At 47.6% G+C, this 18,075-nt stretch overlaps 1 protein-coding gene across 3 annotated transcripts in view; it reads right to left on the reverse strand.

Moving 5' to 3' along the window:
• Window positions 1–18,075, reverse strand: part of FRMD4B (FERM domain containing 4B) — a 1,720,334-nt gene that overhangs the window by 31,385 nt on the left and 1,670,874 nt on the right. For all 3 annotated transcript variants that reach the window (XM_069643814.1, XM_069643813.1, XM_069643812.1), the window contains 6 exons: window positions 16,472–16,605; window positions 15,641–15,760; window positions 10,850–11,078; window positions 6,906–6,962; window positions 6,672–6,795; window positions 3,875–4,000 (listed from right to left, as the gene is read on the reverse strand). In XM_069643814.1, the coding sequence (XP_069499915.1) occupies window positions 3,875–4,000; window positions 6,672–6,795; window positions 6,906–6,962; window positions 10,850–11,078; window positions 15,641–15,760; window positions 16,472–16,605 (790 nt within the window). The remainder of the gene's footprint in view (window positions 1–3,874; window positions 4,001–6,671; window positions 6,796–6,905; window positions 6,963–10,849; window positions 11,079–15,640; window positions 15,761–16,471; window positions 16,606–18,075) is intronic.

Below are 18,075 nucleotides of genomic sequence, written 5' to 3' on the forward strand. Positions count from 1 at the left end.
CAAGCTGGAAATGCTGTGTGAAGCGGACACTATGAACAGAATACAGAAGCACAGTGTTTGAAGAGACACTGTACTTAACATAATGCACAATGCGTGAAGAGGAACTGTGATCAGCATAGGATAAGTAGTGTATGCGACAGGAGCTCTATGACCAGCATAGGATGAGGACAGTGTGTGACAAGGGCGCTATGAGCACTGTAGGGTGAGCAGTGTCTGAAGAGGCACTGTGACCAGCATAGAATGAGCACAGTGTGTGACAAGGGCGCTATGAGCACTGTAGGGTGAGCAGTGTCTGAAGAGGCACTGTGACCAGCATAGAATGAGCACAGTGTGTGACAAGGGCGCTATGAGCACTGTAGGGTGAGCAGTGTCTGAAGAGGCACTGTGACCAGCATAGAATGAGCACAGTGTGTGACAAGGGCGCTATGAGCACTGTGGGGTGAGCAGTGTCTGAAGAGGCACTAATGCCAGCATAGGATGAGAACAGTGTGTGACAAGGACACTATGGGCAGTATAGGGTGAGCAGTGTGTGAAGAGGCTCTATGACCAGCATAGGATGAGAACAGTGTGTGACAAGGACACTATGGGCAGTATAGGGTGGGCAGTGTGTGAAGAGGCTCTATGACCAGCATAGGATGAGCACAGTGTGTGCCAAGGGCACTATGAGCAGCATAGGATTAGCAGTGCATAGGACGGGGGATTGGGGGGATTCTATGACCAGCATAGGATGACCACAGTGTGTGACAAGGACACTATGTGCAGTATAGGGTGAGCAGTGTGTGAAGAGGCACTATGACCAGCATAGGATGAGCACAGTGTGATAAGGGCACTATGTGCAGTATAGGGTGAGCAGTGTGTGAAGAGGCACTATGACCAGCATAGGATGAGCACAGTGTTTGACAAGGACACTATGAGCAGTATAGGGTGAGCAGTGTGTGAAGAGGCTTTATGACCAGCATAGGATGACCACAGTGTAACAAGGGCACAATGAGCAGCATAGGGTGAGCAGTGTGTGAAGAGGCTCTATGACCAGCATAGGATGACCACAGTGTGTGACAAGGGCCCAATGAGCAGCATAGGGTGGGCAGTGCATAGGACAGGGGAGTGGGGGGATTCTATGACCAGCACAGGATGACCACAGTGTGTGACAAGGACACTATGTGCACTGTAGGGTGAGCAGTGTGTGAAGAGGCTCTATGACCAGCATAGGATGAGCACAGTGTTTGACAAGGGCACTATGAGCAGTATAGGGTGAGCAGTGTGTGAGGAGGCTCTATGACCAGCATAGGATGACCACAGTGTGTGACAAGGGCCCAATGATCAGCATAGGATGAGCACAGTGTGTGGCAAGGGCACTATGAGCAGCACAGGATTAGCAGTGCATGCGACTGGAACTCTATGAGCAGTATACGGTGAGCAGTGTGTGAAGAGGCACTATGACCAGCATAGGATGAGCACAGTGTTTGACAAGGGCACTATGTGCAGTATAGGGTGAGCAGTGTGTGAAGAGGCTCTATGACCAGCATAGGATGACCACAGTGTGTGACAAGGGCACTATGAGCAGCACAGGATTAGCAGTGCATGCGACTGGAACTCTATGAGCAGCATAGGGTGAGCAGTGTGTGAATAGGCACTATGATCAGCATAGGATGAGCACAGTGTGTGACAAGGGCACTATGAGCAGCACAGGATTAGCAGTGCATGCGACTGGAACTCTATGAGCAGTATAAGGTGAGCAGTGTGTGAAGAGGCACTATGACCAGCATAGGATGAGCACAGTGTTTGACAAGGGCACTATGTGCAGTATAGGGTGAGCAGTGTGTGAAGAGGCTCTATGACCAGCATAGGATGACCACAGTGTGTGACAAGGGCCCAATGAGCAGCATAGGGTGGGCAGTGCATAGGACAGGGGAGTGGGGGGATTCTATGACCAGCATAGGATGAGCACAGTGTTTGACAAGGGCACTATGAGCAGCATAGGGCGGGCAGTGTGTGAAGAGGCTCTAGGACCAGCATAGGATGAGCACAGTGTTTGACAAGGGCACTATGTGCAGTATAGGGTGAGCAGTGTGTGAAGAGGCTCTATGACCAGCATAGGATGACCACAGTGTGTGACAAGGGCCCAATGAGCAGCATAGGGTGGGCAGTGCATAGGACAGGGGAGTGGGGGGATTCTATGACCAGCATAGGATGAGCACAGTGTTTGACAAGGGCACTATGAGCAGCATAGGGCGGGCAGTGTGTGAAGAGGCTCTAGGACCAGCATAGGAAGAGCACAGTGTTTGACAAGGGCACTATGAGCAGCATAGGGTGAGCAGTGTGTGAAGAGGCTCTATGACCAGCATAGGATGACCACAGTGTGTGACAAGGGCACAATGAGCAGCATAGGGTGAGCAGAGTAAGTGACAATGCACTATGGTCAGACCAGGATAGAGGAAGAGTGTGGCGCTATTATTAGCATAGGACGAGCAGTGTGAGATGGTGGACTATCATTTGCACGGGATGAAGTGCCCAGCAGAAGATGGTTTCAGTGTGTGATAGGGCACTAGGAGAACCAGCTTTCTCTCATGCTTTATCGGGCTTCCCAGACCACAATGCCAACATAACCTGCACCACTGAACCTAGACCAAATTCAGGCAATCATCTCAATGCCTTTAATATATACAAGGTCCCTGCCATGATGTACAATCGCGTCTGTCGAAGCTCCTCTGGGAAACCCCGGGCTGTGCACCTGAACGTCGTTTTGGAGTGAAAGATATCTTGAACTATGCATGCCTGAATTTTGGGTATGGACTTCAGTAATACCACTGGGAATTCATACGTCATAATTGACATATGATCCAGAACAAGGGTGTTCAATTGGCCTCCGCCCACAATAAAACGATCCTGCTTAATGGCTTCATTTTACAAGGCTCTCCACAGAAGGGACTTTGCACATCATGCTTTCTCCTCCCTTGGAAACCGCACTCCCCCCATGATAACACCAGGCCCTTGCCATCACAGCTCCAGTACAAAAGGGAAAGCAGTTTCCCATTGACTGGACACGTTGTCACTTCATTGTCCTTTTAGTCAAATTGGAGCACATGGAAGCAGATCATTTTTCTTATGAGGTGTATCTACAAAGTGTTCGCATTTCAAGTGAACGGTGGTGGTGTACACTTTAGGGGGATTTCCACCGTTAATCTAATTCCCATTGCTGGCTATCCTCGGCAAATGAGTGCAGGAAAGGCTGCTCGTTTTAGGGAAGGGTTTAGCCAATCGGACTAAGGACCGTGTCTTTGTTGTGAGATAGCTAAAGTGCTCCCCTCCTGTTTTCTGTTCTCTGTAGTGTCTCTCTTTGTAGTGTGGGTATGGCTTGAAGTGGACTCCTTACTCGCTGTGCTTAAAGAGGTTATCTGCCTGCACTGATGAGGTCCCAGCAGGATGAAACGCACCAACAGTTAGTTTTAATCCTGGGGTGTGGAGACATGAGCCAGCAGTCCAGGCCAAAGTGTATTTTTTAGGGTAGGATTGGTGAGATTTGCTAAAGGTTTCTCTTTGTTTATAATGGGACAGACAGGCTAACAATAGGGAAAATACTGGCCAAGATGTTGAGGGTGGTTAAGAAGCATTGGCTCGAACTTTTCCCACACATTGTATTTGATATTGCATTTTCCCATGGAAATCATTGGAAATTGACACACAACTGATGTCCAGAGCCTACTGTTCTCTTCACATGCTTGCCATTCAGGTATTTCTCTGCTTACCTCTTTAAAGAACACTACTTGTGAAATTTCTATCTGCGAAATGGGACATCTAGCCCCTACCTTCCACAAAGAAAATGCCAGATCTATGGAGCTAGGGATAGAAAATAATGGTGACATGGGGATCTTACTGTAAGTGGTTGGTGCTGTAGGCTGTACGCGTGAGGACTGGCGTGGCAGGCATGCTTCTCCTTCCTTGCGGCTGCCTTTCCTGAGTTTTGTAGGGGCTACTGTGAGTTGACGAAGGCTCTCCAAGGCTGTGAAATAAGAACAAAAAGAAAACAAATCTGGTAAACATGTCCACTCTCTTCTGGTGCCTTCAGATGTGGCCTAGGTGCCTAGAGCGCCACGCTGCTAGTATACTGCCTTTCTGGCTCACGCTTGCTTCATAGAAAGCGCTCACTGTTGTACAAGCTTGTCCACTATCTGGTGCCTTCAGATGTGGCCTGGGTGCCTAGAGCACCACGCTGCTAGTATACTGCCTTTCTGGCTGACGCTTGCTTCGTGGAAAGCGCTTGCTGTTGTACAAGCTCATCCGCTATCTGGTGCCTTCAGATGCCACCTTGATGCTTATAGCGCCACACTGCTGGTATACTGCCTTTCTGGCTGACGCTTGTTTCATGGAAAGCGCTTGCTGTTGTACAAGCTCATCCGCTATCTGGTGCCTTCAGATGCCACCTTGATGCCTAGTGCGCCACCCTGCTGGTATACTGCCTTTCTGGCTGACGCTTGTTTCATGGAAAGCGCTTGCTGTTGTACAAGCTCATCCGCTATCTGGTGCCTTCAGATGCCACCTTGATGCCTAGTGCGCCACCCTGCTGGTATTTTGCTTTTCTGGCTCAAGCTTGCTTCATGCAAAGCGCTCTATGTTGTACAAGCTTGTCCACTATCTGGTGCCTTCAGATGTCGCCTAGGTGCCTAGAGCGCCACGCTGCTGGTATACTGCCTTTCTGGCTCAAGCTTGCCTCATGGTAAGGGCCCTATGTTCTGCAAGCGTATCAACCTCCTGGTGCCTTCAGATGTGGCCTAGGTGCCTAGAGCGCCACGCTGCTAGTATACTGCCTTTCTGGCTGACGCTTGCTTCATAGAAAGGGCTCTCTGTTGTACAAGCTCATCCGCTATCTGGTACCTTCAGATGCCACCTTGATGCTTAGAGCGCCACACTGCTGGTATACTGCCTTTCTGGCTGACGCTTGCTTCATGGAAAGCGCTTGCTGTTGTACAAGCTCATCCGCTATCTGGTGCCTTCAGATACCACCTTGATGCTTAGAGCGCCACGCTACTGGTATACTGCCTTTCTGGCTGACGCTTGCTTCATGGAAAGCGCTTGCTGTTGTACAAGCTCATCTGCTATCTGGTGCCTTCAGATGTGGCCTAGGTACGTAGAGCGCCACGCTGCTGGTATACTGCCTTTCTGGCTCAAGCTTGCCTCATGGTAAGGGCCCTATGTTCTGCAAGCGTATCAACCTCCTGGTGCCTTCAGATGTGGCCTAGGTGCCTAGAGCGCAGCAAGCTGGTATACTGCCTTTCTGTCTGACGCTTGCTTCATGGAAAGCGCTCTCTGTTGTACAAGCTCATCTGCTATCTGGTGCCTTCAAATGTCGCCTGGGTGCCTAGAGCGCCACACTGCTGGTATACTGCCTTTCTGGCTCAAGCTTGCCTCATGGTAAGGGCCCTAGGTTCTGCAAGCGTATTGACCTCCTGGTGCCTTCAGATGTGGCCTGAGAGAGATCTTTGGATTCACACTGAATGGAAGAGTCGCTCTCCTCATGCCTTTACTGTGCCCCGGTAATCAGTGTGTTAGAGGAGGGAGGGAGTGGCTGCGAGAATGTACCTGTTTGAAAAAGTTTCAATATCGGAATACATGACTAGGCTTGCAGTAAGACTGTGAGCTGCTGGCCCTTATCAGACATCTTCCCTCGCCAGGAATCGCAGCCAGATGCCGCCGGCTAGAACTGTCTGCTGGGCTGGTTGATGGGGCACACAACTGCTCACGTTCGGTACTGAGCTGGGCAGAACCCGCTGCACCAGATCAGAAAGGGTCTGGAGACAGACTGAGTGAAACAGAGTAGGGAACGAAGGAGGGGTTCATGGAAAACGTTCCCAGAACAGCATACTGCCATCTGCACATGGTAGGGAATCTCAGACATAACCGAGGAGTTCAGTGCCTTGAAAAGCATGAGGCCAACATAACAATATGCATCTTCTTTATGAAGTAGCCTCCAAGTGCCTTCAAGTTAGGAAAAGGTTACACTGTTGGGAGTTGGAAAGTGTATCTGTTTGTGAGTTAACATACTCAAACGCTCTTCCTAACAGTGAAAGATGGGAAGTCAAGGGCTGCAACTATGTTCCATGAGATTTGCTTCCTGATCACTGACATGCCAACGAAAGGATTATAGTATAATCAGCCAGTGTGATGCCAGAAATGGAAGATTACAATGACATTATTTTCCATGCCTGGCTCGCATACATGTTACACTTGGAATCTCACCAGACTATCAATTAATCTAACTATGCATGCATCTATATATGTATTTGGGGTTATATACAGTGCACAGTTAGTTGGAAGCAATGGTGCACTGTACATGTCGCTGTGGGCATCCATCCACCCATCCATCCATCCATCCATCCATCCACCCACCATCCGTGAAAGAAAGAGCAGCAGGTACATGACAGAATAATGTGAGACAGAGAGGAAAACAACAGAGAACCAAGCAGGGGATAGATCAAGGACGGGGAGGGGCGCAGGCACACAGTTACACTAGGGAAGGCATGAGGTTTAATCGAAGGAGAGATGGTGGTGAGAGGGGCTGAAGGTATGACAGTCTAAGCACAAGCTCCGAAGGAGAGAATCGGAGAGTGAAAAGGGAGTGAGTGTGCCAAATGCATGAATAAAATAGACGGAAGGCATAGAGAAAGACAGCTTACCTAGTCTCCGAAAACTGGTCACTGAACGACGACCGCCTCAGGTGATCCCGATCAATTCCAAGCGACTTGGGGCGCCACATGCGTGGAGAGCTGGATTTGTCCCCTCTTAGAATAAGGGAGTCATCTGTCGATTAACAAAGACAGGGGACGTTCAGGAAGATAAACATGCGAGACCAAGAGAGCAACGTGCAAATGCGACCAAGATTGTGCACTGGAAGCGCGCGTGCAACTCACCGTCGTCAAACGTAGTGGCGTCAGACAGCGAGCTGCTCTCAGAAGGGATGATATCATCTGAGAAGGGAAAAGAAGGCCAAGCCTTACTTCCATTCAAACCATTCCACCATCTTATGCTCAACAAAACAGAACCACGGTGTCCGCATAGTGTATATATTATATGATATAAAAAGCAAAGTGTTTCAACATTAAATGCACACCCATCATTCAACAATGTAAGAACAGTTTAAAACTGATCAAGAAATAATAATAATAATTTGGCATTTGTATAGCGCTACGAACCCTCAGGTATCTGAGCGCTGTTTATTATTACCCACAGTGTGTGGTGCTCATTTATCGACCTCGGAAGGATGAAAGGCTGAGTTTGGCCCTGCCGGGATTCGAACCTGCGTTAGCAGACTCTGCACCGATGTCAAAACAAGCGCTCTACCCCTGTGCCACTTGACCGGCTATCTCCTATGACATACATCTATGTGCACACAAATAATTGTATTTTGCAGAAGATACAAAGTTGAAATAATTGGCAAACATAAGCGATATTACTATACATATGTGTTCATAATCCATTTAGCAAGTCTACCCTCTGCCTAAATACACTTAGTCACATACTAGTAGCCCACGGCTACACTACCTGCCTTCCAACCACATTTACTTAGAAGTTTCTAATGCAACAGTTTAACATGACTGATCTTGCAACTTATAGCCACATGCTGAGACACAATAAAATGAAGAACAGAGGTCGAGCCATTGCTAGCACTGGATGTTAGAAAGTAGAGGCGGGGGAGGGGGGGAGGAGGAGGGATCAACACCACCCAGCCTCTTTCCATCTGCTTTGCAAATCCCTGGTGTCTCTGCCTCTCCAACTACACCCACTTCCATGTTACATCATCTGTGGTATGTACGTGGATAGCGCACTTCCCTCTGAAACATAGTAGTGGATACATTTTCATCTCACTGAGTTACCCAGGTGTGAGGAATTCAACCATACGCATGGTGGGCATGCGCTACCTGTGGCTTTTTTAAATGTTTAATTAAATGGAATGATGGTAGACCAACCTCAGGAAAATATGTGAGACTTATCCAGTCCACCCTGTCATATTTATTTGGAATGTGACAACCAGGAGTGCACCATGTCATCTCCAGGAAGGGTGAGGGCCAACCTTCCTCTTGCTATGACCAGCCTGATTAACAAAGCCTCCATGGATCTGCCCTGCTATTTTGGTAGGTCCTGCAGCTGGTGGCAGTGGTTTACATACCAATACAGGGTACTTCAAACAGTCCTACATGAGGCCTGGCTGCAGAGGTTAACAAAGGAGACAGGAAACCCAACAAACTTTCCTATGTAACTGTGTCAACCTGAAGCCAGCTCCCATCCTCAGTATCAATGACAGTGACCTGTTATGTCTGGGACTGTGTGTTTACAGTAGGCCAACCATCTAAGGGCACCCCATTCATAAGGTACGAGAATGTGGTTTGCAGGAGCCAGAGAGTCTGGTCTCACCACAGCTTCAAGGGAGACCTGCCGCTTTAAACAGCAACCACAGAGAGATACATTAGCTAGAGACACTCTTTGATCAACAACAGATACCAAGATGGGTGAGACTTAGTACCACAAAGGAGTGTGGCCAAATATCTCTCTGCTGAGAGAAGGTTTCTGCTATTTTGGTTCTGGGGAACTCCTTGCTCTGGTTTCCCCTCCCTTACCTTTCCTGTCGCAAAGCACTCTCATTATGACCTCACGCATACAGAAGATTGTTGACAGGGACCTCAGGATTGGTTCATTAAGGTAGGTTTAGCCTACACCAATCACTGTGGCCCACTTGGCTTTAAAAGAGGGCAAAGCCCCTCTTTTGGCAGATCATCTGAAGACTTCATTTGAAGTAACAAAGAAGAACTCAACCTTGGACCCTGGCTGAAGGTACATTCTCCCTTACATCTTCCGCCAGTGAAGGATAAATCATCCACCAGTGAAGGAAGGCCAGGATTTCCAAAGAGGCAAGCAATAGCCCTTCTCTAAACATCTCCCAGGGAACAAAGGGATATAGAGAATGCAGGGGACCCTACAGATGCTCCAGAACTGGTACCCAGCCAGCACAGTGTGCCCTGCTAGGCTTTGCAGCATGTTCTTTGGACAGGGAGTTTTAGAAGGTCTCACAGCACACCCCGCAGCTTTGGGCTGCCCATCTTAAAGGACGACACAAGCCCATTGAAGAAGGTGGGAGCAGTGCCTTGACAAGCATCTACTGTCGGTCGTCCCCCTTAAAGGACATTTTCAAGCCAGTCGAGTTCCTCAATCTGCAAATGAATTCAACGCTGACAGTGGTGAAGCTGAAGTCGCTAAAAGAAACCCGAGACATCTCGACCAGTGCTTCAGAGTCGCTGATCAGCACTGCGATGATTCCTGATCCAGAGCTGCCGTGTAAGCTAGTCAGCAGCCTTTGGTCAAGCATTGCTCGCCAAAACGTTGTGTCGCCTGGTACGTTTAGCGACTCCCATCTTTAACTCTGTCACATAAGCTTCCAAAGCGCTCTGAAGCCGACTTGACCATGTCGAGCACCTAGAACATCTACGGCACAAGGTACATTGTGGTTCTGTGCCCTGGTCTTCCCCAGAAGTCCTCTAGCGACAGTTTAAGACCCTTTGCAACCTTTGTGCGGAAGCCAAGAAACCTTAAACGGCTGTGGTTAATAACCATATCAACTAGCCTCCTGTCAGTATCCAGAGTGCCTCCCGTTTCCTTCTTTGAAACTCTCTGTCCTCTGCATTTCTTTACAGGGTGGATTGTATTTTGTAGTGTTGCTAGAACCGTCTGATATAGATAGATATTTTTGATGCAACCTTGACTGGACAGTCCCTTTTATCATTGGGTAATAATTGTATTTTCGCAGTGTTGCAACTAACCAACGATCCACAACCTTTCGGAGATAAGCCTGCCGTTCTGTCCAAGTTACCAAAATTGGACAAGGAAGTTTACAATTTGACTGTTATTCCAATCTGTTTGGATCCCTTCTGGTATATGAGAGGTGTCAGGCTGATTAATGGTTTAGAAACCAATATTAACCCCTGGACCACTGGTGCCCCAGAAGTTGATTCATCACACTTAAACTGGTAAAAATGCATAGCCATTGAAAGAAATCTGGGCAGCATTCAAACCTGCACACTTCAGATTTAGAGAGCACCAAAACAGGTGTGTTGAGCAGAAGTGCCACCGTAAAAGTATTTGTATGTACTGGCCCTTGCCATTTTCCTCTGCCTACGATTGGCTCATTCATTTTTCACACAATGCCATGGCGTAGTTTAATGCAAAGCCCTGGGATGTATAGACTTCATCACCAAAACAATGGAGCCCATACCACTGGAGAACATAATGTAGCCCTGGAAGCAGGTAAGCACTGCACTTATGAACTTTTACTGCCATGTGCTGCTTTGTTTTTTTTTTGTTTTACACATTAAAACATGTCGCAGACACCCATTTTTTTTTTTTATTTCTTTATTAATAAATAAAGGGTTCCATGAATAAAATAATGACTGATGTTTTCTGTTACATGCTCTAGCTCTCTGGACCTCGGGGGCTGCCAGCTCCTGGTGACCTCCTCGGGCGTCTATAGAATTATACAGGGGCATGAGCTTGATCAGTCACGCCAGATGTCACAGAGGATGTCACAGTGATTTCAAAACTGACATAATGTGTGATCAATCTGCAACATCATGGGTGAGGTCATGGGCTGTGCTTGCCAGGGGGTGGGTGTGAGGGGCACAATATCATTGCACAGCTAACCACCTCTGCTGAATTACAGTGGGTTTTCAGTTTTTGCATCGTAGCCATATTGTCTATTCATCTGCATTTCTTTCTGGGAATTGTTTTATTAACATGGTTTACTATCTGTCACTAGTAGATAACCACATGTACCTGTAATCGCATGCAGAGGGTGGCCGGAACTCACCTGTCAGAATGAGCGATGCCCGCTTGGTCGGGGTCTTGCCACACTGGACCCTGTAATCGTTGATTTCGCTCTCGATCTCCTGCAGCTTTCTCACAGCATCGCCGTATTCCTGCTTCCTTTTCCTCCGTGTGTTCTTGTGCAAGTCCGGCTCACCCGCCAGTCTCTTCGCTGCTTCCACGATTTTCTGCTGCAAAAGGAATTTGCTTTCGAGGCTTTGCAAACAGGGGTCCTGCCCAAAGAGAGTGCGTAATGACAATCAGAGGCAACGTTTGGATTCTGAATGAGTGAGCTTATTACTGTGAATATGGCATAACATGCTACTAAAAGGATGTCAGTGGGAGCCTACAACTGCATCGATTCTACTGGCTTTAAGAAGCAGACACACACATATAAACAACACAGTTCATTTTATGAAGGATTTTGAAGTTCGTTTGACCAGATTACTCCTATATTTTGCACAAACTTTAAAGTAAGCCAGAGTGTGCCAACAAAGGCAGTTGCATACATATAACAATATTTGCTAGGTTTATAATATAGCACACACCACAGACTGAAGTGTCTTAAGGAGCTAGAATTATGTAGGTCATCATTCCCCAATTCAATATTCTGTCGTCAATTAGTCCACTGCACTACAACCGACTAGCATGCGCAGAGAGCGAGGGAACTGCATGCACATAGAGTGAGGGGGCCGCATGCACAGTGAGGGAACTGCATGCACAGAAAGTGAGGGGCCGCATGCACAGACAGTGAGGGAACTGCATGCACAGAGAGTGAGGGGGCCGCATACACACAGTGACGAAACTGCATGCACAGACAGTGAGGGGCCGCATGCACAGACAGTGAGGGAACTGCATGCACAGAGAGTGAGGGGGCCGCATACACAGACAGTGACGAAACTGCATGCAGAGAGAGTGAGTGGCTGCATGCATGGACAGTGAGGGAAGTGCACGCATAGAGAGTGAGGGAACTGAATGCACAGAGAGTGAGGGGGCTGCATGCACAGACAGTGCGGGAAATGAATGCACAGAGAGTGAGTGGCTGCATGCATGGACAGTGAGGGAAGTGCACGCATAGAGAGTGAGGGCACTGAATGCACAGAGAGTGAAGGGGCCACATGCACAGACAGTGGAGGAACTACATGCACAGACAGTGAGGAGGCTGCATGCACTGACTGAGAGGGAACTGCATGCACAGAGAATGAGGGGGCCACATGCACATAGAGTGAAGGGGCTTCGTGCACCGAGAGTGAGGGAGCCACATGCACAGACAGTGAGGGAAGTGCACGCATAGAGAGTGAGGGAACTGAATGCACACAGAGAGGGGGCCACATGCACAGACAGTGAGGGAACTGCATGCACAGAGAGTGAGGAGGCCGCATGCATTGACTTAGAGGGAACTGCATGCACAGAAAATGAGGGTGCCACAGATACTAACAGCGAGGGAGCTGCACGTAGAGACAATGAGCAGCAGCATCAACACACAGAGAGATAGTCACACCTACAGTGTGGAAGCAGCATGTACAGAGAAGGAGGTAAAGTTTCCGATATTGAGGGAGACACATGTGCAGGCTCTAATGGAACTGAATGCACCACTTGTGAGGCAGTTACAAATAAACACATGCGGAATGCACCAACAGTGCAGCAGCTGCATGTATAGACGATGAGGGAGCTTCTTGCACAGTTAGTGAGGGAGATGCAGTTATAGATATTGAGGAAGTCGCATATACAGTCAATTACGGATCTGCGCACACACGCGCAGTAAAGGAACTGCATGGGACCTGAATGTACAGGCAGCAGTGGAGCATCATAAAATGGTAAAGGAGTGCCAGATACAGAGAGCAACGGAGCTTGGTTTACGGACAGTGAAGGAACTGCATGTGGAGGCTGGAAGGTAGATGAATGTACATACATTAAGGGTGCTTTGTGTACACAGTTAGGGAGCTGCAAATACCATCAGGGAGAAAGCAGCAAACACAGACAATAATGAAGCTGATACAGTGAAGGCGCTGCAGGCATTGGTAGTGAGGCATGAAAGACAGATAGTGAGAGAGGAGCATCCGCAGACAATGAGGCAGCTTTATGTACAGACTGAAGGAGCTTCATGTGCACACATTAAGGGTCTGGCTAGAGACAGTAACTGAGATGATTGCCAGACAGTAAGGGAGCTTCATGTACAAACTGAAGGAGCTTCATGTGTGCACATTAAGGGTCTGGCTAGAGACAGTAACTGAGATGATTGCCAGACAGTAAGGGAGCTTCATGTACAAACTGAAGGAGCTTCATGTGTGCACATTAAGGGTCTGGCTAGAGACAGTAACTGAGATGATTGCCAGACAGTAAGGGAGCTGCATGTACAAACTGAAGGAGCTTCATGGGCACACATTAGGGGCTGGATAGAGACAGTAACTGAGATGATTGCCAGACAGTAAGGGAGCTTCATGTACAAACTGAAGGAGCTTCATGTGTGCACATTAAGGGTCTGGCTAGAGACAGTAACTGAGATGATTGCCAGACAGTAAGGGAGCTTTATGTACAGACTGAAGGAGCTTCGTGTGCACACTTTAGGGGCTGGATAGAGACAGTAACTGAGATGATTGCCAGACAGTAAGGGGGTTTCATGTACAAACTGAAGGAGCTTCATGAGCACACATTAGGGGCTGGCTAGAGACAGTAAGGGAGCTGCATGTACAAACTGATGGAGATTCATGTATACACATTAGGGGGCTGGAAAGACACAGTAACAGAGATGATTGTCAGACCGTAATGTAAATGCATGAATGCATGTACAAACTGAAGGAGCTTCATGTGCACACATTGGGGGTCTGGCTAGAGACAGTAAGGGAGATGATTGCCAGACAGTAAGGGTGCTGCATGTACAAAATTGAAGGAGCTTCGTGTGCACACATTAGGGGCCTGGATAGAGACAGTAAGGGAGACGATTGCCAGACAGTAAGGGAGCTGCATGTACAAACTGAAGGAGCTTCGTGTACACACATTAGGGGGCTGGATAGAGACAGTAAGGGAGACGATTACCAGACAGTAAGGGATCTCCATGTACAAACTGAAGGAGCGTCATGTGCACACATTAGGGGGCTGGCTAGAGACAGTAAGGGAGATGATTGCCAGACAGTAAGGGAGATGCATGTACACACTGAAGGAGCTTCGTGTGCACACATTAGGGGCCTGGATAGAGACAGTAAGGGAGACGATTGCCAGACAGTAAGGGAGCTGCATGTACAAACTGAAGAAGCGTCATGTGCACACATTAGGGGGCTGGCTAGAGACAGTAAGGGAGATGATTACCAGACAGTAAGGGAGCTGCATGTACAAATTGGAGGAGCTTCATGTACACACATTAGGCGGCTGGATAGAGACAGTAAGGGAGACGATTACCAGACAGTAAGGGAGCTGCATGTCCAGACTGAAGGAGCTTTATGTACACACATTAGGGGGCTGGATAGACACAGTAAGGGAAACGATTGACAGACAATAAGGGAGCTGCATATACAAACATTGAGGGACCTGCAGTTTTGGAAAGTAAGGGATCTTCACGTACAGTCAGTTAAAAAACTACATGCACAGAGGAAAGGTGGTGAATGGACAAACAGCTAGATGGCTGAGCATGCAGACAATGAGAACTTGCAGGTGGAGATGAAATTGAGACATTTAATATAAAGACTCAATAGTGGGAGCTACATGGATGGACGTGGAGAGTGCTGCATTACAAGCCACTGACAGAGCTACATGGACAGATAGTGAGCTGCAGAAGGAGACGGTGGGAGAGCTGCATATACAGCTATTAACTGAGCTTCAAGTACAGGCAGTAAAGAGTCTCCTGTACGGGTGTGATTGCATGTACTGACAGCGACAGGGATGCCTGATAGGGAAAAAGCTGCATGCATTGATAGGCAGGGACCTTCTTGTACATACAATGAGGTAGCTACATGTACAGACTATGATGAAGAGCATGCAGAGAAAGCGAGCTACATGTACTGACAGTGAAGGGGCTTCATAAACCAGCCGACAAAGCCGCATGTGCCAACTGCGAGGTGCAAGCAGCTGCATGTAAAGATCCTATGCGATCTGCATGCACACACGGTGGAGGAACTACATGTACACATTGACATGGAGATCTATGTGGAAAGGTGAATGTAAACACTAAGCCACATGTACAAACATTCTTTTGGTCTATAGTTTATAAAAATACCTAAATGTTTTCAAATATGTTCCCCAATGTTCCAATCACACACTTAACTACAAATAATTACATAAGCATTTTAAAGATAATTTCATTGTAATTCTGTTGACTCTTGGAGATGGACGGAAATCCATTCCACCAAGAATACACACTGTTCATCAAATTGATCAGCACCTGGCCTTTAGCGTTCAACCAACAACAGAAGGATACTGCTTGCTATATACACTGCCCTGGAGAAGCATGCATGTGGCGAAACTCTTTTCAACAGTAACATAACATAACAGCAAACTGCATTAAATGGAATGACCTCATACACTGGATCAGGAATCAATCCCTGGCCAGCATAATATGGTCCTGCTACACTAGCTAATACACAAAGCATGGAGAAGACCATTTTGACCAATCTGAGCAAAATTCAGTTCCAATTACAATATTCAGATGCACAGCTATTGGGTTGAGTGCATACAGATTTATGAAGCCCATAAATACATCTTCAAAACAATGTATATTCAACAGCGAATTGTGACTGTTTTTCCTTATGTCAGTGAGACATTGTGAAAGTAAAGTTTTTTTTTGTTAGAAGCCAATATGTACCTCCTCATTTTGAAGGATGTTGTCGTCTAATTTAAATGTTGTCCCCATGCGTCTCCTGACCAGCGGAGGCTTTTCTCCTGCTCCAAGCGGGTATTCCACGGGTAGCTTGCCCGTCAGCTCCTGTAGAAAGCACAATCACTGGGTTACTGCCTGAAATGGAAGTATAACTTAATGGGGCACTTCATTCATCTGCAAAGGCGCTAATCCAATAGGTAGTGACATGCGCACATAGCGGCATGCGCTGCAAACAGTTTGTGGACGGGTGGAAGAGAAAACACCACACACGTCCAGTGAGGGGGAACTGAATGCCTTATGTGACCTATTTTAGGGGTGGCCTAAGGCCTGCACATGAGAAGGTGGGGTGGAGTCCCATACTGGCCCCTTATATCCTTCTGCACTGACAGAACTGGATCCTGCCTCCTCCTGGCACCCCAAGGTTTGGGGGGGCGGTGTGCAGTTTGTGACACGATACCCCCTTCTAAAGGCTACACATAGGGGCAGTTACACTAAATGTTCTCCAACCGTAGGGGTGGAGACATTCAATATCCCCCCCACCCCACCCCGGGGGCCCAATCGCTCTTGCTTATGCTTCCTGAGCAAGTGAAAAGGCGATCTCCCCATTTGCATACAGAATAGTGCCTTTCGGATGCACCTTTCTAGTGCATGAGCGCTAACTTTGTATTACGGAAGGGTCAGCGCTTCCAGTGCAAGCCCCTTCTGTACTACCAAATTGCACAGGGCGTGCAAAAGCATCCCACTTGGATGTTGCCCTCCCAGCACAGCTGGCGTAACACGAGCCTGGGTGAGACCCCAGAGGGGACCACTACTCACCGCCTCCCGCAGACAGATCGTCTTCAGCTCCTCCACCTTCAGCAGCAGGGCTTCCTGCAGGGCCTTCTCCTTCCTCTTCAGCTCCAGAATCTTCTCCTTCCTTTGCTCCTCGTTGCTCTCAGAATCCTGGGAACCTGCGGACAGACCACATTGCTTTCAGTGAAGCTTGGCACACACAGGCCTAAGCCACTGCAGCCCATAAAGCTGGGTCAACCAGTGAAGGAAGAAACTCAAGTGTTTGAGAACAATGCCCAGAGGAAGGAACGCTAAAACAGCACTCTGGAAAATGCAGCTTAACTGCACAATAGAAAGGAATTCCTAGATGATGCTTACATTCTAGTACAACACTAAGCAAGGAAAGCCAACCAGCACTCTGAAAATGAAGCTGAACTTCAGAATGGAAAGGAATTCCTGGATGATGCTTATGATCTAATACACCACTAAGGAAGGAAAGCTAAACAGCACTCTGAAAATGAAGCTGAACTGCAGAATGGAAAGGAATTCCTGGATGATGCTTATGATCTAATACACCACTAAGGAAGGAAAGCTAAACAGCACTCTGAAAATGAAGCTGAACTGCAGAATGGAAAGGAATTCCTGGATGATGCTTATGATCTAATACACCACTAAGGAAGGAAAGCTAAACAGCACTCAGAAAATGAAGCTGAACTGCAGAATGGAAAAGAATTCCTGGATGATGCTTATGTTCGATTAGAACACTAAGCCAACCAGCACTCTGAAAATGCAGCTCAATTGCAGATTGGAAAGTAATTCCTGAATGATGCTTGTGTTCAGAGACAAGTTACGCTCCAAGGGAGACAAGCTAAACACCACTCTAATAATGCTGCTGAACTGCAGAATGGCTGGGCCAGACACACTGGAGTGTTGCTGCTCAGCAGTCCATGCAGCCACAGCGGATGAAATCAATGCTATATGGATGAGAGGGCCCGAGCTGGAATATAAATTGGTTGCTACACAAGATCGTAAATGGAAGCATGGTCTGCTTGGGTAATTGCTCGTATTTCATACCGCTTCAGCAGCGGGTAAAGCTACGGGCGAACTGCTGCTTGCCTGGCTGCAATGGCCAATAACTGATCAGATGCTGCCAGCCCTGGAGCAGTGCAATTAATAAATGATTGGGCGCGCCCGCTCAAATGCCATACGCATAATGCACCAGACTGCACGATTTAACTTAAGGGAATTCCTCTTTAGTTGTCAAAGCCCTTTCTGTGGAAATACACAATGCTGCTGCGCACCAGACCCCAATGTAAAGGCCCCTTCAATGCATCATGTTTTGTGTACAGTTGTGGTGCTAAAGTTCTTAGACCATCTAATTATTATAATAATGTGCATTTTTTAAATACCTTGCTTTCTACTACCAATGCTTGTGGTTTCGTAGGGCTGACAATAACAAACACTGCTATTCTGCTATCAGGCATCGGAATGTAACGCATTTTACCTGTCTTGAAATGATAAAAGGCTGGGTCAGTTGAATTTGTATCGCTGACCTTGAATGTACTTATGAATCTTTGCAGAATACGCATTAACCCGCTGAGCTTTCTTGCCAGCCAATAAAAGCCAATGATTTATGAAGGCATGAGATG

Source organism: Ambystoma mexicanum, chromosome 2p (genome assembly GCF_040938575.1).
Source record: "Ambystoma mexicanum isolate Mex_15411 chromosome 2p, UKY_AmexF1_1, whole genome shotgun sequence".
Classification (NCBI taxonomy): Eukaryota; Metazoa; Chordata; class Amphibia; order Caudata; family Ambystomatidae; genus Ambystoma; species Ambystoma mexicanum.